The following is a 20903-nucleotide window of genomic DNA, read 5'->3' on the forward strand; positions in this document are numbered from 1 at the left end:
GGGGGGCGGCGGCGGCAGCGGGGGCCGCGGGCGGGCGCCGGCCGTTGCCAGGTGAGCGGCGGGGGGGGGCACGGGACGGGCCCGGGGGCGGCGGCCGGGCCCCGGGACCACCTCAGTCCTCTTTCGGTCCCCTTCGGTCCCCTCTCAGTCTCCCTTCGGTCCCTTCTCGGTCTCTTCTCGGTCCCCCGCCGTGGCCGCTCGGTGAGGCGGGCCCGAGGCCGCAGCAGGGCTGCGGGCCCGGTAGGGGTGCGGGAGGCTCGCCCTGGCTGCGCACTGATATAAGCCCTAGAGGCCAGCCCGAGAGCGGATCCCGGGTGAGAGCGGGTTAAATAAAAGTTTTTCGCAAGTTTTGTTGCTCCCGGAGGCGATGGGGCGCTCGTCCCTGGTGTGTTCGGGACAAAGGGGGGTGGTGGAGGTTATGGGAGGCAACTGGAGGACAATAAGATGGGACAGCTGCTGTTCGTGGTGACTTTGTGGGCGGTGTGTTGCCATCTTCTTGTGTCTATTTTACTCCTAATTAAAACCCTAGGTGGTTGGTTTAGTGCCTTTAGTGGATGGCTGTGTTGGCATATGCGTAAGAAAACCCTTAATATGAAATTTCAACTTCAGTGGCATAAGGGCATTGTAATTCCATGTAAGGTAACGTGCACCTGTCATACAGCAGAAAAACTCGTAGATATTATTCCTTATTCAAAGGTACTTTTCAGTCCTAGTGCTGCGTGGAAGCTCCTCAGGTGGTTGAACTGTCTCACGGACCAATGTTTGGCGTATTTCTTAAAACAGGCCAGGTTTTATAGAGTCGGACAGGCACTCTGGGCATGTGTTCCGGGCATAATCCGGTTTCCAAGAGTTGAGGTCCCAACATGTAACTTAAACTCTCGCTTTCCCTCCCTTGCTGTAGTTGGTGTCAGGGAGTGTTAAATTCCAGGCTGTGTGCTGGCTGTGCTCCTCGCCGCTCCTGGAGGTCGCAGAACTGCGCCATGCAGCCACCCCCCCTCTTTGGAGTTTTGCGGTGAGATCCCTCGGCTTCCAGGGGCCGTTTAGTGGCGTTTCAGAAGTGAGACACTGACTTTCTTAATGAGACTACTTCAGATTTGGGTGGTAGCTGCTGCAGCAGAGGAAAATATCTTTATGACTGGCAGAGCTCGATGGTGTGTCACGGAATTGGGGTGCAGCGCAGTCATAAAACGCAGCCTGTTTTCTTTTCTTATCTCCAGCTCGGAACTGTTATTCTTTATACAGAAAGGGAAGTGATCGTATTTTGGGTTTGTTTTTTTCTTTTCCTGTCAGGGTACCAGCCAGTTCCAGTTATGATGATGATAGGCTCTGGTTCTTGCTTTGTAGAGAAACCTGTTACGTATGCAAACTTCAGCTGTACCGTGACGCCTCGTCCTACGTGAGGACTGCGAGTGGGGGTTAGCAGACAACTTGAAGTTTGTTGTTGTGTTGGAAGTGTAACAGCAGTAGATCATGGAAGCGACTCCCTTGTCTGAGCTGACAACTAAATGTTGTTATAAAGCCAGTGGATAAGGCTGTTGGCAGCTTCACGGTGGAAACTTGTGAGAACAGTCACTAATGCAGAAACTGAATCAGAGTGGTGATGGCAGAGTTAAAAGCTGCGTCCGCTCTCTGCCCAAGTTTTCCGAATCATGCTTTCTGTGTATACATCAGATATGAAAACATAATCTAGTGTGAAGGAGAAGCGTGTGTTTTGGCGTAGTTCTTAACAAAGCCTTTCATGGTGAATATTCCTTCAACAGACTTTTATTTATGATATGTATGTTCTCAGTAACAAATGTAAAACATGACGAGTATAGGAGCTTACGCTGTGTCAGGTCTTTAACTGAGCCAAACAAAGGGCTCTCTCCCCACCTGTCTTTGCACCGATAGAGTGGTGTCAGTGCCGTTGAACTGCTGGCCTCACTGCAAGTCTGCCCAAGTGCCTTGTGAGCGGTGGTTTGGGCAGCTGTGGGTGAGGTTCAGACCTGAAGCCTGACTCCTGGATGCAGGATGGAAAGGCTGGGCTTTGAAAAAAAGCTTGCTCTAGGCGAGTGGTTCTGTTGATTTGTCATGAAGGAAAATTAATGGGAATTGGCAGGGCATGTAATGCCAGTGATGTTAACTCTTGGATCTCTGTTGCCATCTTATGCTTTCAGTTGAACGTTCAAGGAGCTGCGTCAAGCTTTCCCGTACAAAGATGCTCAATGTGAGGCAGTTAAAATTTTGCAAGTTTTACAGGTTTCTGGTTGTGTAACTGTATTGTCCGAGATGCTGCGCAAAGAAACCAGGCTTGCTTTCGTCAGTGGAGATGTTGCCTGTACATGAGGAAAATCTTGATAAGGAAACTTCAGGCGGTTGTTGGATTGTTATGCCATCATCAATTCAAACGCTTAAATAGCAGTAGTTCTGAAATGGAAATAGCAATTCTGAGTATTTATGGTCTGAAAGTGTCTGCGTCTGAGTCATTCAGTGACTTTCCTGGCAGACAGTGTTGGTAGATTTTAAAAGACGTTCTTACACAAGATAATGGTAGTGATTGCAAAAAAGTATTTAGGACAGAGTTTACAGGGAAGGCTATTACTTTGAATTGTATCATCCTCTGATAAATCTTGTTTTAAACAAGTGCCCATCCTTTCTGCAAGACACTGTGTTTCACTGGTTGCACCTAGCATAGTGGCTGGCCGCCTTTGCTTTTTAAAGCGATCTGTTTGTCAAGAAGAGTCCAGCAAAGAAATGGGTTTTAAAAAGCAGGAATACAGTGACAAACTTAGCTCTAGTTTTACTTCTGCAGAAAACAGGCTTCTGAAACGATTTTTAACTTCTGCTTGTTTATTTGAGTATGTTCCGACTACCAGAACACTTTTTTTTTTTTTTTTAGTTCTTAGAAGTAGGATGCTGCAGGTCAAGATGTAAAATAATAAGAAGCAGAAGTTATTTCCAGATAGTTCCTGTTGCAGTACTTTGTAAAAAGTAACCTTCTGTGTGTGGCAATAGCTTGGCATATAAGCTTTTTTCTGTATTTTTTGTAAATTGTGAACCTGAGGTGGACTTCAAGTTGCCCAGTGACACGCTTTCTGGAAAGTGTGTCTGGTTGTTTTGATGTCAGAATGTTTGTCTTAGTCCAGTTTGAAGACAAACGCCAAGGCTTCCTTTCGGGGCTCAGTGACGGTCTCTCTGAATGCAGGCAGCTGCTCTCCCCTTGGCAGGGTGGCAGTTGGGGTGGCGATAAGCAGGCAGCCTCTCTTGGGGAAGGAGGTGCCGCAGCTTACACCGCTTTGCTTTGTTGCAGAAGTAGCAAAGAACTCAAAGCAAGGAGTTGCGGGCAAAATTAATGTGTTTGGAATTCGGGAGAGGAAATGTGTTTAATACCAGCTTGTCATCTGGTTTAATATGATTTCCAATTACAACTTCTTCTGAATTTTCACCCCTGTATGGAACTACCTGTCCCTCGCGGTTTTCCTTGTGAAGTGGCATCTGTTTGAGTCGTGATCTGGTCAGGATAGGAAGTAAATGACCGTCCAAATTCTGGAGCTTTTTCAGTGCGTGCATGTTAATGATCTCTTGAGCAGATGAAATATGTTGTAGGGGTGACAGGTACAAATAAATATTTCATTTGTTGCATGGAGTCACGATTACTCTTGTATTCCAGTCTCATAAGACCTCTGCTGCCCCATTAGTGGAGGAGGGGTTTTCTTTTCCTGGCCTCAGCTCTCTTCGGCCTTCTGTGATCTGCATGCCTGCCACACTGCTTCAGGACTTCATTGCTGCAGACTTCCTTGCAGAAGGGTGTCTTCAAAGGTGTAGGTAGGAATAAGGTTCACAGGACATGTAATTGTCCGTGTAGAAAACTTGCAGCATGGTTCAGCTGGATTTCATTAACTGGGAAAATGCAATGGAGTCTGCTGGGGTGTGCCAGCTGCTGTTGCTCTGAACAGGACTAATTAAGCTCTTGTGAGAACAGAAAATAGGCGCTATTAACAGAAAGAAAGTGTTGGAATAGGCAGTGCTGTAATCATCAGCTCTCAGATACCTTTAGATAGCAGTAAGCAGACAATTTACTTGCAGAGTGGTATGGAAGTCTGTTCTGAATACCTAAAATGGATGGTGGTGTTGGGGGGGCAGATCTAAGCACCCTGCGAGCCTCTGTGCTGCGGGGTGCTGCTGTGGGAAAGGCTACTTCCTTTTTTGCCCTTCCGTACTCTCCCCTTTCTGGCAGGGTTTTATCTCAAAGTGGTTAGTGCTCATGTTGCTTCATGTGATGTTGAAAGCTGAACGTACGCTCGATACAGGTGTAATGGTACAGCACTGCCTACGGTTGTTGTCTTTGCAACGTGAATTGTTGTTTTGCTGAATGCAGTCATGATCATTTGCATATAGTCAAAGGCATGGTTAGATTGACTTACAAGTACGTGAAAGCTGTTTTTCATACATTTTCAGTTTCCCTCCCTCTCTTCATAACCAAATTAAGTGTTATTTTCCCCAGCCTGTTCAGTTCCATTTGATTAGGGGATTGCAGAGACTGCTGTTCCTTGTTTGAAGGCAAGGTCAGTTGTGCTGCCCTGTTTAGGTCTAGAGGATGGCAGCTTTTATGCTATGGATTCAGTTAGGCGATCACTGGATACATTGACCCAGGTCTCCTGCAGTTTTTATTTAAGGGTCATTTTGCTGGTGAGAATCCTTTGCTGGCTTCTCTCTGTTTCAGTGACAGCATTCTGGCAAGGTTGCTGTTGTAGCTCCTTGCTTGTGGATTTGCTTGGTACTTGACGAGTACAATTTCCTCCGGATGTTGCTCTGTGAGGTTTAGTAAATGGGATGTTTATGGATATTTGAATAAACAGGCAATCCTTTTGGAGGGAATGTACCACAGACCTTCGTGCTGTGTGAAACTTTTTCTTGATGTAGTTGTGCAAACTCTGTTTTCTTGTACAAACTACCTGGTGGGTGATACTGTCTTGGGACCTATTGCCATAATAGGACCTCAAGCCAGCATGCCTATATGCTGTTCCTGAGTTTCTGAAAAATGGGGAACTTGTGATGAAAATGGACTAATCAGGCTCTTGCAGTAAAAGCAGTCTTCTGAGGGCGAGTCCATCTCTGGCTTCTTAAATTTCATCTAAGCGGTAAAACTCTTGCCTCCGCTAGATGTACTGATACCTGCCTCCCAGTCTGCAGTGGGAGCTGCTTTAAAAAGCCACGCGACACACAGTTCAGCATAGCCAACACCAGTTATCAGTCTTGAGAGCATTGGCAAGCTTGTACCTTCAGGGGAAGTGATTTAGCTTTTGGATCAAGGACTTGGATACCTAGTAGGGCTTGAGCTGAAGTGCCACTGAACGCGCACTCCAGCTTCTCTCAGCAGGCAGTTCAGGTGTGTTCTTCTTGTGAAGAATACCTCGCAGCATTTCCTAGCGGGCTGCTCTGTGACACCCGCTGGTTGCCCTTGCCTGACGTAAACTGAAGGATGTTCTTCTCTGTGTGTCCCCCCACCTCCCTCCTCTAATGCTTTAACTCTTGTCCTCCTTGGCCGGTGAAATTTGTGGGCGCATATTATGTAGACGAGTGCTAGAGCTGTGGGGGTGAGGTGGTGGTGGAGCCTGGTGCTTCCTGGCGTTTTGGGATGTGACAGAACAGTGTGTTTTGCAAGCAGTGTTTTTTTTTCGCTTTTGTTTAAGCGATTGCTTACGTCTCCTTATATATTCCGGAGAACAGCATTACAGCGTTGCAGGGTCGATAACAGCAATATTCTGCTGTTCTCGGTATTAATCTTGTAGGCAATTTTTAATAGAATGTGACTGTAGAAATAAAAAGAAGGGCCTATTCATAATTATCATTAAAATAGCTATGTGATAAAGTGCCAACTGTTGGCTTTCTGCCTGCTGTACCTTCAGTGGGGAACAAAATGGATTGTTTTCCGAGGTGGATGTGCTGAGAGTTGAGGAAAAACATAATAAAGTCAACAAAAGCTTTACATAGTGGCTTTCTGACCTTTATGTGGTCTAAGCTAAGAGGAGAATGCTGAAAAAGGCTTGTGTCCTCATGCACTTAAGCATGGACATGAAGATTAACGGCTCTTTGACTTCCTGCTCTGTGACCTTTTTAATAAATGGCAACCATATTAATTCTGCAGTGTTATAGAAATACTTCAGTAATGAATGGGTTATAAAAATCTGTTCCTTTTTTTGGACTTCACTAATACAGCGAAGGAAATTGCAAGGTTGCTTAGATTTGATTCGTAAGATATTTATCAGGTTTTTTTTTCATAGGTGCCTTGGCATTCTTGTATCAACTGGGACTGTAAAGAGGGGAAATCAATAATTAAGCATTAGGTTTTTGTAACCAGAAAGGTGTAATGGTTGATTCAGTAAGCAAGGATGTAGTGCTAAAATAATTGAGATAAAACAAAGCAAACAACAACAAAAAACAACAAAACACCTATCTTCTAATTTGGACTTGATCCTATGCTCTGAAGTTTAAAGGTAGGGTGTTCCCTGTGCCCTGCCATAAAGGCAAACTCAGAATTTCAGGTTGAGCTGATCCTTGATGGAGAACAAGAGGCTGGCCAAGTTTCACAGCACTTCCAGAAATGTTTCTGTCCAAAATATCTAAGCGGCGCGTGATGCTGTTGAAAATGCCAGTTATGTCAACTGATTTGGAAGGACTCCAGCGTGCGGGTCAGCGTGGGGGAAAGGAGATGACACAAGACTGTCTGAGGTGATACTGAAAAACAAACCTAAAAAAAACTCAGGTAAGGTCAGGGTTGATGTAACAGTACTGCACTGTATGGCTGTAAGTAAGCCAGGTCTGCTTGGATTTTGAGTCTTGAAGTGCTATGGGACGGGTGGTACAAGATGCTCTCAGAAGGACGTTAGTTTCTCATTCTCCAGTGTAAGCCCTTTCCAGCTGACTTTTTTCTGTACTGGTTAAGCGGTTCAAAGCAACCCCTTGTTACACATCACAGTAAAGTCATTGTGAAAAACAAAGCATGATCACAGAACTCATGACTGTTTTCCTCTGAAAACTAATGTCTTGGCTCTATTTCAATAGTTCATTATTATGTAAGTGCCTGAGGGCTTGTGTGCCTGCAAGACTCACATGAATGTTTTGTGCAGGCTAAGGTCATCCTTGAAAAGGTACAATTCCGCATTCCTGTACCTTTAGCAGTCCATGCTGGGTGTGCAGTAGTGAGATTTCAGGTGGCAGTAGAAGAGCTACCTTTTGGGAGGCTTTATTCTACGTAGGGATTGAAACTCCCTTCAAACTTGGTGCTCCCTTCTTGTAGGCGCTGGTCTGAGCTAACAGGATGTTTTGAACGCTTTCTCATTTCAAGCCAAAGGGACTCCTGAATTAGGTAGTAATTTAAGCTATGTCTTTGTTATAAATGAACTCTTAAGCATATTGTTACAGCACTCAAAGTCACAGGTGACAGTGGTGGTATTTGGGGTTGACCAAAGCATAGCTGCATAATTCCTGTTGTAGAATGACATTTAGTCATACCAATGATGGCGTAATTGCAAATTACTGGCACTTAAAATTAATTTCTAGGCAGCCATAAAAAGGAAAGGTGCAGAAGATGCGCATTAATGCTGCTTGCATTGGAGGCTGCTTCTTCAGGGGATGTGACAGGTGATAGAGGAGCTGTGTCAGCACGTGGTGTGGCTGGCCACCCAGCTGCTAAGCTGACGTGCAGGATGTGTTCACTAAAGCTGCTTCTCGTCAGTGACTGTCCAACGCTCTTTGCCTCTGAACTTCTGGTTGGATTGTGCTGAAGACCTTGGATCGTCTCGTAAGTGGTCTAGAGAGTTGATTGCCCTAAGAGGCAAGTGGTCTGTAGTGAAAACCAATTCTGCTTTCTGTGTAATATTGAAGGAAGCCATACAATGTGAGGGCTTTAAACAAGCTGCTGGGGATTAAACTTTGTGCAGGCATAGGACCAGCACTTACTGAACATACTGTAATAAGTGTAATGTTTGAGCTAGCTTTTCTGTTCTGTGTATGATGTGAAGTGTGGCTGAAGTAGGTTGGATTAAATCATAAACATTCCCTCCTCTGCTGGAGCGCAATGAATGTCAGTTTGAAGCTGGCTTGTGAGTGCTGCGTGCTTTACAACTCCAGCGACACAAGATGCTAAGATAAACTCAGACTTCATTTAGTGATGTTTTTAGGCTCTAACAACATGCCATCAAACAAAGCAGAGAAGAATGGAAATAAATTACAGGAAAAGCCTTGTGCATTCCTCGCTGTTTTCATGCTGCATTATTTGTCATAGATCTCTCCCAAGCTATGATTTCCAACTCCCATGCAGGCTAAAATCAGTGTTGCATTTGGTTTGGTAAAACTCCTTTCTGTCTTGTTCTGTGACCTGAAACAAACTGACGTGGTTTAATCTAATTGACAGTAATAAATCAGTTTTAACAAGTACTAGTTTAGCCAAGAGTTTGGATAAAATGATAGTTACACTAAACACGTTATGGAGAATGCTGTATCCGAGATGGTGAAAAATTCCCTGCTTTCCTTGGTTTTGTGCTGATACATCTGTATACTTAATTAGCTGTAACTACAGACAATGTTATTTAAGTCTAAGTTGTTATCGTGGTTGGCAAGCCTACAAAACAGAAAGGATTTTAATGTAAATAGAATGCGTGCATTTCATTATCCATTGTAAACATCTGATAGCTGCTCTGCAGCACACATAACCTAAGGATTTTTTCCTTTCTGTGTAAACTTACTTAGGTTTAAGCTAACTCGGAGAGACAGCCTTCATGTTGCTTTCACATCCTTCTTGTAGGAATCTTGGACTGTAACCTCCCCAAACGTGAATACAAAGGCCAAGAACCACTGAAAAAATCTGAGGTGAGAGAAGCTGATCTATGCTCCCTCGTAGGTAGCACAGCTGTTTGTCAGACAGCAGTGACCGATTTGAGATTGGGAATAATGGGTGCTACACTTGTGTTTTTAGGGAATGTGCTTTAGTGGTTGAAATAACTGCTGTGTTACTCGGCAACAAAGGTGTCAGATCTTTTTCTTTCATTGTTCTAAGTTGTATTTCTCAGGACTGAGGCTCACAAGAAATGTGTGCATGTTCTGAAATGAGGTGATTTTTAATAGAACAAGCTTGGCTTCTAGTGTGGAGTTGATAGCTGAGGTGAATGCTAGGTACGTGTGTGAGAGTATAAACCAGTCAGAGAGAGGGCTTGAATTAGCTACTCTTTTCCATTTCAGGAGGAAAATTGCAGCTATGTGTCAGATACTTGGTGGGGTGTCAAGTTCTTGTATTTTTGTTTTCTTATACCTTTAACCTTTGCCCTCACTTGGAGCAGCAGTGGAAATGGGTGACATCAAATTACTGAGTGACAGTGTGCACACTATTCATTGAAGAAGATAAAAATCACAGTTGGCTGACTGTCTAATCTGTATAAAAGAATCAAAATCGGGGCATGTTGGGTGTTTTGATTCATTTGAGTCTCTGGAAGAAGGTGAGTCATTCCAATGAAACTTGGAATTCCAGAGTAACAATAATGTAAGCCAGGCTGGGTCAAACCAGAAATCCCTCTGCCTTAGCCTCAGGATCCTACCTTGCCTGTGGAGCTGCTGCTTAAGCTTCTCAACTGGAAGCCTATCCTCCCACCCACTTGTATGTAACCTAAGCCTGCCTCTAGCCTGTGCTGCAGAAACATCTCTGCAAGCTCATGCTCTGCTTGCTCGGTTTTCTTGTATTCGTGTCCCACCCATGCACAAAGCGACAAGACCTCCTGCTTGCAGGGGAGCAATAAGAAACTTTGGGCTGGCTTCTGCACAGCAGGTTCTCACCTTCACGGGAGATGAGTTGGTGGTGGTGTGCGGGTGGTGCTGCGGGTGTGTTTGTGGTACGGTTCACTTGGTGCACCTCCCTGCTGCAGTAAGAGGTCCTGGCAAGCCTGCCTCTTACTGAGGGTTTGACTGCGCTTTGTCCCTAACCTTTTCATTTATACCTTCTGTGTCCGAAGCCCAGCCAAGTTGTAGGATCGCCTCCTGGTCCCAGCCACGCTGACCACTTAGGGGTGAAGGAGGAAACTTGACAAATGAGAGTCTGGCAGCTATAGGGTTTTTTGGTTCCTTAGTCCTCTTAACATCTCTGGCCAGAACATCGTAGGATAGTGCCTACTCGTTCCTTGGATGCCTTTGGGGTGCTATGGTATTGGTAGGGTGCTCTGCCTGGTGTCCCTGAGAAATTTCCTGTTTGACCCTCATCCTTTCTTCCATGGGTTTTTTTAATTTTCTGTTTTGTAATCATTTGATTTCTTCTTATTTTGTTGTGTGTGGTGGTGGTTTTGTTATTGTTACTTGGTTTTTGTTTTAAATTAGGCCCCTTCCTGCTCTTTTGCAGGGAGAGCTCTAAGGTTTTTAGTAAGCATGCCCATTCCCACAGAAAGAAAATAGCTTCTAAGCATGAATATAAAAACAGTGCATAGAAAACATGCACTGACATCGAGGGACTTTTGGAGCTAGTGGTGACTTCATGTGCTTAACACCCCTTGATGGGTTTGACCAGTTTCCTGAGGCATCCTCGTTCTGGAGCAAGGATTTCAAAGATTCACCCATTTGCTGTACTGAGAACAGCTTTCTGTGTTTGAGGTTGCCATCTGCTAACTCTGACCTTTGCTTGACTACAGAAAATACTTCGTGTTTTGGATGGTGTTCTGGTGTTGTGGACGTGAAGATTGAGAAAGCTTGCGCTGTGTTGCAATCTTACTGTGCTTTTGAGCGGTCAGCACTGGTTTGAAAATAAAACTTTCCGTGCTATTGCAAAGCAAGTCCTCTCCCAAAGTGTTTACCAAATGTATAAAATGTGATGCAAAAACATTTGAACTATTGCCGGATAGGACATGATAAAAATAGATTTCAGATTTTGTATTTCATACGTGCAAGGCTTGTGTCACTTCTTACTCCTGTTTCCCTAGCTACAACTGCTTGCTTGTCTACGTGGGTCAGAGCATGACTGTTTATCCGGGCAGGTCGGTTGTCATCCAGGACTGTACTTCTGTTCTAATATTACTACATTCACAATGTGGTTTGCTGACTCTCTTAGGATTTGCATGTCTCTCAGTGCCTACTTCCCCTGAAGGCATCCATACAACTGCTGTCAGTGCTGTTGATACTGTAAGAACCTTTCATACCTTTCCGAACAGTATCCCTGGAGACTTTAGAAGTGGATGAGGTATTTATCTTCCTTTTTACACCTGACCCCCCTGAGTGGAGTTCTTGGCTGGGTTTCCATGTATGTCTCTGGCATACTGACTAGCGTTTGGATCCTCTGCGTAGCACTCAGCCTCTAGTGAGAAGCTTGGCCTGTGTTCTCTCAGTATTGATGATGGATGGCTGGCTGTACTGCCTTTCAGTCGCAGCTGTGGATGCTGTAGTTAGTCTTTGCATCAAAATTATATTAAATGGCTTATTTCTCTTTTGGAAAGATACCAAGCTTATACTGGAATGGGATCCATCTTTTAGGTGGTGTTAGTATCCAGTACTTGCACCTCTTTCCAAAACAGTTTATCTGAATAGTTCCACATGTATTAATACCCCCAACAGATGCAGTTGGGCTAGATTATGAGTACCTTCAGTGGCTATTGGAAAACTAGGACAAATAACTATTCAGTAGTTTGCTGACCCAATTCTTGCTCTCTGCATGTGTTCCTCCTTTCTGGGCCCTTGTCCAGAAAATCAACCCAAATTCCTACCCTTCTTATTCTGAAGAGTTTGATTACTTATCAACTTGGCTACGTTTCCTTCCTTTTCATGGTGTTTCTTAAAGAAATTGGGTGTCTGCTGTGTTGTCTAGAACTTCTTTCTGAAATTAGAAAGTGCAGATAGTGACTGCTCAGCTCACTGCTTTTTGTGTTTAGATGCTGTCATTGGAATATATACAAATGTGTGGAAGGGCCTTTGGTACAAAACAACATGGCCTGGGTCACTCTGGTACAAGGATTTCCCTCTGGGGGTAGGGTATTACCATTTCAGATGGCCCACCTGGCTGCCCTTCCTGGGGCTCTTTTGGACTTTGTTATATTGTAGTTCTCCTGTAGTGTTGTGAAGACAACTAATGCTCTTCAGAATTGCAAAATGGGAGAAGGAATGGAGGACTCCACCCTCATTGGTACATCCTTGTTTATGGGCACAGAGGAAGCTGTGTGTGTAAGTAAAGCCAAGAATTTGTTAGTGGTTTAATGGAAATAATCTTAACAGTCTGACTCAAGATCCATTAGTCTAGATAGATTTCTTAAAGAAGGAAGAATAGTGAAGTTAGAATACTTAACTACAGGAAAAAGTTGTCAAGTGTGGCTAGTTTTTTTTCCTTCTCTGGTTTCTGCCCTTTCTATGTTATGCTCACCCTTGCACTGCCCGTCCGAGCCTTAACGCCCACAGCGCTGGGCTGCTGGAGAGGATACCACAAAGCTGTCAGCTTCCGGAGTCCTCCTCTGGGAGGGGTATGACGTTGTCTGTTCCTTCTTCCTACTTCTAAGATCCACTTGGGGTTATTTTCTCTATGCTTGCTAGCATGGTTTTACATCTTTTTCTTCACTGGTTTACAGCTCTCAGTTGCATCTAAATTTACTGTATATGGTGCCCTTTCCATATGTTAATTCCTGTTTCTTTGTTGCCCCTAAAGGATCATGTACTTGCCTTAGTCAATTAGTGAATTTGCTGTCCCAGCTACACCGAGTAAAACGAAGCTATGAGGCACACCAGGTAAGGTTTGGGCCAAGCTGCGTGACCACACGTTCCCCCTTCTGATGTCCTCAGGCCACTGTCTATCGCTCACACATCCAGCCAGGGCATAGCAATCCCTCCTGTGCCACAGGGCTCCTGGTCAGGGCCCAGTGAGGACTTCGGAGGAGGCAGCCTCTCTCTTCCGTCATCTCTTGCCTTGTGAAGACCTGTGTCAGTCTGAGGGCGGCCTGTGGCACTTTACTATGATTTACAGACCTTGTTAGTTAGCGTGAGGTTCTTCAGGTAATAGTTTTGTGAGTTGCAGTTACAGCAGTGCAATGTTCTGTCTGCAGGAAGGATAGCCTGGATGTCTTAACTCCCAGCTTCTCTGGTTTATGTGAAATATGTTTCATTTTTATTTTAAAGTAATACACTTTTATTACTGTGAATACTAGCTACTTCCTCTGAGGACTTCTTTTTTCTTAACCTCACAGCCGAAGATACAGATTTAGTGACAACGGGGAGGTGTCTGCTGTAGGTAGATTTGACAGAACAAAATTTTCTTTATTTTGCTTTAATGGTGCTGATTGTCATCCATACAATGTCACTCATCTTACTAAACAAGTAGTGGAGCTCTGTGAAAGGGTGGTTTGCAATTACCTACTCCGATGTGTGGACCATGTACTTCTCAGTATATAGATATGAAGCTCTCCCTTATCACCACATCTCACCAGCAGCACTTTTTCTTTTGTGAGTTGAAGGAGACTTGGATTTTTGTCCTGCCCTGCATGGCTATCTGGATGTATCAGTAAGTGATGTTATGTCACTTCTGATGTGTCTATTCCCCAGTGCTTCCTGGTTACCTGAAAATTAGCTTGGAACATGTTCGTGGTCTTAAGGTGTTGCAAACCTCTAATTTGTATTAGAGTAGCTGTGCTGATTAGGCTGCAGACCACAGCTATACTAGCATAAACCTCTGTGGGGATTACAGTTATACCAGCTAAAATTCTTATGCCAAGATGGTAAAATAAACCACAGCAAGATGAGTTTTTGTGAGAGTGCCTTAGTTTAGATCATAACATTGTGTTTTGAGTTCAAGCTCCATCACTACTTTAAGGCCTTGCACATATGCATATAGTAATTTTGATTCTTAAAGTTTCAGCAGTAATCTCATGGAGTATTATAAGTAGACTGTGGTCTTGTGCTCTCTCTCCTTAGTTATAGGACAGTAAAGTAATAAATGATTAACTTAACCTTTCTGCTTTTGAATTACATCAGTGGTATATTGGCATATCAGTGTCCCTGGTCTTGTTTTGAAATTTGAGATGTCCTGCAGTTCTTTCCTGGTAATAATGTTCATCTGAAAGAGTGCTGCTAGGTAATATATTGAGTGTACTGAAGGTTCACCTAAGCTTATTTCTTAACTCTCAGCTGTGGTGATCTTCTCAGAAAAGAGGCTGTGTTCTGTCTGTTGCATTAAGTACATTAAGGTACATAATTAATGAGTAACTTCACCTGGTCTTGGCTAGAACTTTGCCCATTTGACTAAGTCTGCTTCTAATTGATGCAAATTAGGTGCAGTCTAGTTATAGTAGATCTATCTCTTTTCTTGGGTTATTGGTTGTTAAGAAAGTGTCTGCAAAAAATGGTGTGCTGCTTTTTTGATCTTAGACTGATACAATTCTATGGGTAAGGAGGCTGGTTATTCCTACAGTGTTCTAACTTTTTTTGCTGTGGAGAAATAGCAGATTTTTAGCATAGTCTTACTTTCTGTAAAACTACATTATATTTCTAAAGGGGGAGGAATATGTGCTGTTTTCAGCTAAAGAAATGCAATTGTTGAACATCAGCAAACAAACAAGGTTTTTCATATTTTTTTTTAAAAAATCCAGGAATGTGAATGTGTTTTGCAGACCAAAGCAGCCAGCCAGCTTCAAAACAAAACACCGATGAGCAAGCTCACAACGCTTTGAGAAAGCCTATCGAGATGGTCAGCAAAACTGGACAGCAGCTGCTCCCAAAAACTGGGAAGAGTGGTGGTCAGCATTTTGCAAGCCAGCCTCGGAGGTCTTGACCATTGTATTAAAATGGGTAGTCTTGGTCAAGTGTCTGGTTTGCTGTGCCAGGAGTGGTCTGCAGCTGGTCAGCAGGTAATAGTAAAGACCGTGGTAGGCCTGTATATGACGGTTAAATGGTTTGGTCCACAGGCAGCAGTTTCCTCATTTGTTACAGACTGACAGCTGCCTATAAAACACAGAGGTTTAACATCCTTGGTGCCTGGTCTTAAATGTGTCCTGCTTGGAGTGTGCAGCATGAAACACATGTATTCCTCTCGCTTTGTAAAAGCAAGGAGGTAGTGTTTGGTGTTGTACAGTTGCTCCAGGCGTTAGAGTGTTGGCTCGAGTTGTAAAGGATCTTGGTTGAGTTTCTGGAGATTGAAACCCACGCGTGCTGGGAGGAGAGTGTTGTACCTGGCAGGGTGGGGGAGTGTTTGCTCTCGGGATTGCTGCTGCTCATCTGGTGCCGTTTACATTCTCATACAACATCTCTATACAGGGGAGAAACGAATGTCACTTAGCTTACAACTAGTATAGCTGTGGATTTTAGTGCTTCAAAGACACTTTTTTTTTCATAGTCACCCAGCAGCTTTTTTGTGAATTGGGTGTCCTTGATGCAGGAGTTCAAAGGCTGTAGTCTAGATCTTTGCTGAGTATGAAAAGTTGTTTAATTTCAGTCTTCCACCTGTAGACAGCCTGCGATCCAAAGTGTTACTAACGAAAACCAAGTGCATCTTTTTACTGTGGGCAACTGTGAAGCAAGTTGGTGTGTGTTTGTAAGATGTCTTAGGAATAATATCATAAAAAGGGCACAAAGACTGAATGTGTTTTTCCCTTGGAGAAACTAAACCATTTAACAGAAAATGAACCCAAAGCAATTTTTCCAGGCCTGGGCTGTGGCTTTTTGTGGAATGCGATGTGAAAAGAACTTGAACTTCTGTTCCTCATTTTATGGAGCTTTTGTGACAATTTTCTTGGCTTTGGTTTATTGAAGAGTCAAATTAATTTACAGCATCCCATCTGTAACAACTGGACCCTGTGCACTGGGGGTGGGCCAACCTCTGACATAACACTTTAACCCAGTTTCAAAACCGGGGCCCAATTCTCAGTACAAATTGGGCAAACGTTGTAACGTTGTAATAGGATCTACTGAAATGGATGCGTTTAGTTAATGTAGGCAGGCTCTTGGCTTGTTCCCTTTCTTTGGATCCAAATGCATCAGAATGTGCTTGATTGTTTGCCTCTGCAGCCTGCTGTGCAATAGCTTAGGCTGCAGTGTCCAGTGACAGTTTACAAGTCACAAAGACGGCTTTTTGGCCACTGACCCTCGGCGGGAGTCTAATCTTTGTGTTGTAGATGCCCCTTTATCTAGGGAAGTTGCATCTAAGAGAAGAGGAGCTGAATTGCCTCCTCATTGTTCCTCACTTTTGAAGATGACCCCCAAAGAACTTTTACAGCCTGATTCCTACATTTCTTTCAGGGTGCATTAAGAAAACAAGGTTTCCCGTGATTTTTCTTCATTCCCCTCATTCATATGCGCCTTTGTTTGGTTTATTTTAAACCTCGTATTTCAGGAGAATATTTGGAAGGCTGTGGATCTTTACTCCGTAATTGAAAAAGACATTTCTCATCATCAAAAGGCTTTTTATTTTATTTTTTTAAAGGAAGGGTTGGGAATTAAAAAAAAATCCTTTATTTCAAGTTACACTCTTGGATCTTTCAATATTACTGCTTGTAAACTTTCTAGTCGTGGTCTTCCAAGGGGCAATTCACAAATCTGCTTAAAATACATGGAATTTGTATCTCTTCTGCTTTGCTTTATCCATGACAAGGAAAGCAGCCAACCAGTGGATACTCCATACAGTTAATAAGCGACCCAGCATGGGTTTGCTAGGCCACACGTATGGCTGAAGCTCAACAGCAGCATTTCATGTGACACTGATCTTTCTGACCACCTCTCCCCCTTCCCTAGATTGTATGCTTTTACTTCCACCAAAAGAAAAACCCATGCACAACCAACCAAAAAATCCCACAACCCCAGACAAAGAAAGACACCAGCGGTTCACTGTTGATAAACCCAGCTGAGCACCAGTGCTGGTGCTGGGAAGTGAGGGAACCTGCTGTATGACTTGGGTGATAGGATGATGCCGGTGTCACCGGAGAGTAATCTAAGCCATTGTGTGATGTTACCAAGTGCTGTTGGTGTATCATTTGGGAGGGGCTACTTGTGTCAGAACCTCTCTAGCAGATAATAGCTTTCTTGACACATTGCATTTAGACTGTTCTATTTAGTGTACCGTATCGCAGTTAGAATAGCCAGAATCAGCTACAGTATAGGCAGAAGTCCCCTCTGTTACCCCATGTAGGCTGTGTTCTTAGCACAGTCTGCCCATGGGTTGTACTGGAAGTACTCTGCCTTTTGTATCTGTGCTAACAGTTCTGGAAGTGGGCTTGGACCTACTTTGTTACCAGGGCCTAGACTGAACAATTCAGGATTTGTAAAGTTAGTCAGCCCATAGATGGCTTACTGATCAATTAGCTGTGCCACGTTGCTGCTGTGGATGTAGCTAACTGAGTAGCGATGCTGTTGTAGCCGTGATGGTACAGGGATGCAGGCGAGGCCAAGTTTGTAGGTTGAAATAACATCTTGTATGAGACTTTTCATACACTTAAGCCCTTCTGTAATAAGTAATTGGCATTGGGAGAAATGGTGCATCCTGAGATTTCATGATGACCTTTTGTTCTTATAATGACTAAGCTCTGTTGGGGATAATGAACTAATATTATGAAGATTAGTCCTGTGTTGCTCATCAAACATTGCTCATGCTAGTCTAAGGGTTGGCTGGAAGAGGGTGAGCAAGGAAAGGAATAAAGTGGATGTCACCACCTTCCCAAACAGGAAGGCTTTTATCAGGCTTTAGATCAATGAGAGAGGAATGGAGGGAGGTGACGTTTTCCTCCTTCTTTGAAATACTCTATCTGTAGACAGAATGAAATGGCTTTAAGGGATTTCTGTGCTGTTTATGGGAGGAGCACACTGGGAGGAGCTGAATGTTGGAGAGGTTCCTTTGCCTAGGTAGTGGGAGGTAATGTGACCATCTGGGGACTGCTTAAGAGATCTGTAACTCTTGTGATAACATTTAACTACAAAACTGCCCTTAGAGTCCTTTGTTTGTTTGCTACCATGTGGTGGTGGTTAGCTTAGGTAAAAAGCCAGTCCTTGTGCCAGGCAAAGTTTGGGAGCTTGTAAGGGCTGTATGACTGATCTTGGGGAAGGTTAGTAAGCTGTACAGGCTTTTCTCTTGAGAATATCCAGGGAGGGCTTACGAAGAACAGCATCATCATCCTGTGGCACTCAGGCTTGTGTAACTCCTCTTTCCTTGTCATCTTGAGGAGTAAAGCAGTGTCCTAAATATGCTCTGTAACTGTGGATGTTGATGACTCTGCCGTTGGACAACTGCGGTGAGCTGCTGCGATAGATTTGCCTTCTGAATTTGTTTCCAGAAAGGTGACAGGTTTCTGTCTCCAGCCTGAAACTGGTGCTGACTGTTGTCGCTGTAGGGTTGACCTCTTGAGCTGGGGAGGAGTGAGCAGCTGGGAGTGATAACCACTTGGGCTATTAGAGCTTGGTGGTGGCAGCAGCAGTGTATTGAGGCAATGGACTAGTGGGGTGCTGCGTTTTGCTTTAGAACTTAGGGTAGTATTAAAGTCGTAAGTCCTTTCTAAAAGCTGACTTTGCGTTTAGAAGTTTTGTATATTTTAGAAAAAGTAATATATATACACACCAACCTCTGTAGATGCTTTTCTCAGCTGATCTTAAACACAGCAGGAACTCAGTAATTGATCTAGATGCTGATATTATGCTTACTATATATGCAGTCATTAAGTAGTTCTAATTGTACCTGGTGACTTCCTTTTTAAATAGGAGCTAATTTTAATGAATATTTTTAAGTTGTTGCATGCTGCAAAAAGTTGAAGGCCTTATATTTGAGATGTACAATCATAAACACAAAACCTCTTCCAACACCTCGAGTGTTCTATAGTTTTCTCTTTTTTTTTTTTAAAAAAAATTGTTTTTATGAACTGCCAGTCTCAGAGGCAGAATGGAACAACACGCCACCTTCATTCATTCACAGCGTTCTACCTGTCATCTTCTGGCTGGGTGCTGCTGACCCCACTCAGACTTCATGCTTAGGCTTCGTGTTTTCTTAGGAAAAATGTTATCCCAGGCATTCAAACCTTTCAGTGAACCGTGGAGTCATAGAAACTCTAACAGAAATTAAAGACCGTCTGTGCCTTTCTTGTTCATAATCTCAGCTTGCCTTCCTTCACCTGTGAACCAATAGTTTTTGCTGTTAGCACTCTTCCATTTGCAATTTCATGTTGCACTCAGGTGCATGCTTTTGGCTTTTGTAGTACAAGTTCTGAAGAGACCAAGAACTAGTGGTGATGGTTTTGGACTATTGCTTGGGTAGCTTGCCCTGCATACTCAGTAAGGGCAAGCATATTCAGCACTGAAGTGATACTGCATCAAGGGCAACGTGGAAGCAGCCTAATTGAACTGAGCAAGTCCACTGTAATGCCAAGACACGATGACTTCTATTCACATGAAGCTCTAGAGTTCATCTCTACTGCTGAATGCAAATCTCCTTGGCAGGAGGTGAAACGCATCTTTTATTTTTAACCCTAGTGATCGCTTGGCAGCGAGTGCTGGTTAAGTAAGTCTTCAAGGCCTGAGTTAAGCAGTCTCTTGGCATTCCTGCATCTTCTCGTATTAGAAGAACCTTTTGTAAGCACGTTGGCCAAGCGTGGCTAAGCCTGCTGTGTTGATGCTGTGTCAGTTTGCCTCTGAGCGTTGCTCCCGCAATGTCATAGAGGTGTAGGCGAAGTAAGGACATGCTCTTAGGCAATACAGCAGGTAATGCAGCACGCTGGTGGCTCTGTTGCTTAACGCTGGCAGAAGGAAAAACTAGTATAACTTGCTGGTTCAATGGCTAATGCAAATTGAATAGTTTGAAACCAGCTGTGGCATACCTGTTTGAAGTGCTGTGTGGAACTCAGGCAGGGGTGCGTGTGCCCGTTTGTTTGCAGATGGCCACTTGCTTTTGTAGCCTTTTTTTTTTTTAGCTTTGGCTTCAGTGGTACAGAGTACTGTATGAAATTAATCTCTTAAGTTACCTTTTAAATTTAATTACTCAGTAAATTTAATTTTTAAAACGTAGATCTTATTGCATGCTCTTCCTTCCTTCTCCCCTAGATCAGTTTTGGCAAACTGCAGTGTGACAGTGTCCCAGTGTTTCTCGCATAAAAATAGAATTGTGAATTGGCTGCTTGAAGCATCACAAAAGATTTCAGTTGTTCTGTAGCTAGCTAAATACTTGTTCTTAAAATCCACATGCTCAAACTCTTCATTGGGCTTCCTGTGTAACGTTAAAACTGTGGCTTAATTCTCATGGGGTGAGAAGTCCTGTGGCTCTTGAGTTTACCAAGCAAACAGATGTGACCATTTTAGGTGTTAACTCTCCGATGGAGGTTACGGACCCTGTAGCGGAGCTAGCAGAAAGGTGGGCGTGCCATCTGCTCTGCTGGCACCCTGTGAGCTCCCCTTCCTGGGTGATGAAGGCAGCGTGCCATGCTGCCCTCCGACAGCTGAGGTGTGCCTTGGCTCGGCAGTCTGTTACCTGCTCATTAGCAGCTCTCTCCCCTGGAGACTGCCAGGCAGCTGCAGGGATGTAACGTTACAAAGTGCTACAGCAAAATTAACTATAGGACATCTGACAGCTGAGAATTATCTTGCTGTGGTCACATGTAAATGAGATTAATCCCTTAGAGGAAGGGGGTACTTTGGCTTTTTGGAGGTGACGTTTTATTACAAGCCTGCTAGTATCAACCCCCCTATCTTTTAATTTGCTTTCCTCTGTTCTGATAAAGTTCAGCATCTCTTATTCAATGCTAAAATTCCCATCTAATTATGTGCTCTGGCAAGTTAAAACTTGTTAGATGGGTTATCTTAATGTTATGTTAGTCACATCTAAGCACTTAAATGCTTCAATAATAGAATGATACCAAGTGAGTATTAGTACAAAATGAATAGTTTCTGATTCAAAGTGACTCTGCAGTCTCAGCTGAGCGCTAACACATCCTGCTGGTTTCTGGCATTCT

General features: G+C 43.7%; 1 protein-coding gene across 2 annotated transcripts in view; it reads left to right on the plus strand.

Moving 5' to 3' along the window:
• The window catches only part of ADIPOR2 (adiponectin receptor 2), a 45659-nt gene that overhangs the window by 505 nt on the left and 24251 nt on the right, over window positions 1–20903 (plus strand). The window contains exon 2 of one of the 2 annotated variants that reach the window (XM_035345864.1): window positions 27–51. Coding sequence is in view for 1 of the 2 variants with exons in the window: in XM_035345857.1 (XP_035201748.1) it covers window positions 18173–18203 (31 nt within the window). In the remaining variant the exon portion in view is untranslated. Of the gene's footprint in view, window positions 1–26; window positions 52–18157; window positions 18204–20903 lie in introns of those variants that run through there. The other variant, XM_035345857.1, reaches the window with a different exon arrangement.

Source organism: Oxyura jamaicensis, chromosome 1 (assembly GCF_011077185.1).
Source record: "Oxyura jamaicensis isolate SHBP4307 breed ruddy duck chromosome 1, BPBGC_Ojam_1.0, whole genome shotgun sequence".
Lineage (NCBI taxonomy): Eukaryota > Metazoa > Chordata > Aves > Anseriformes > Anatidae > Oxyura > Oxyura jamaicensis.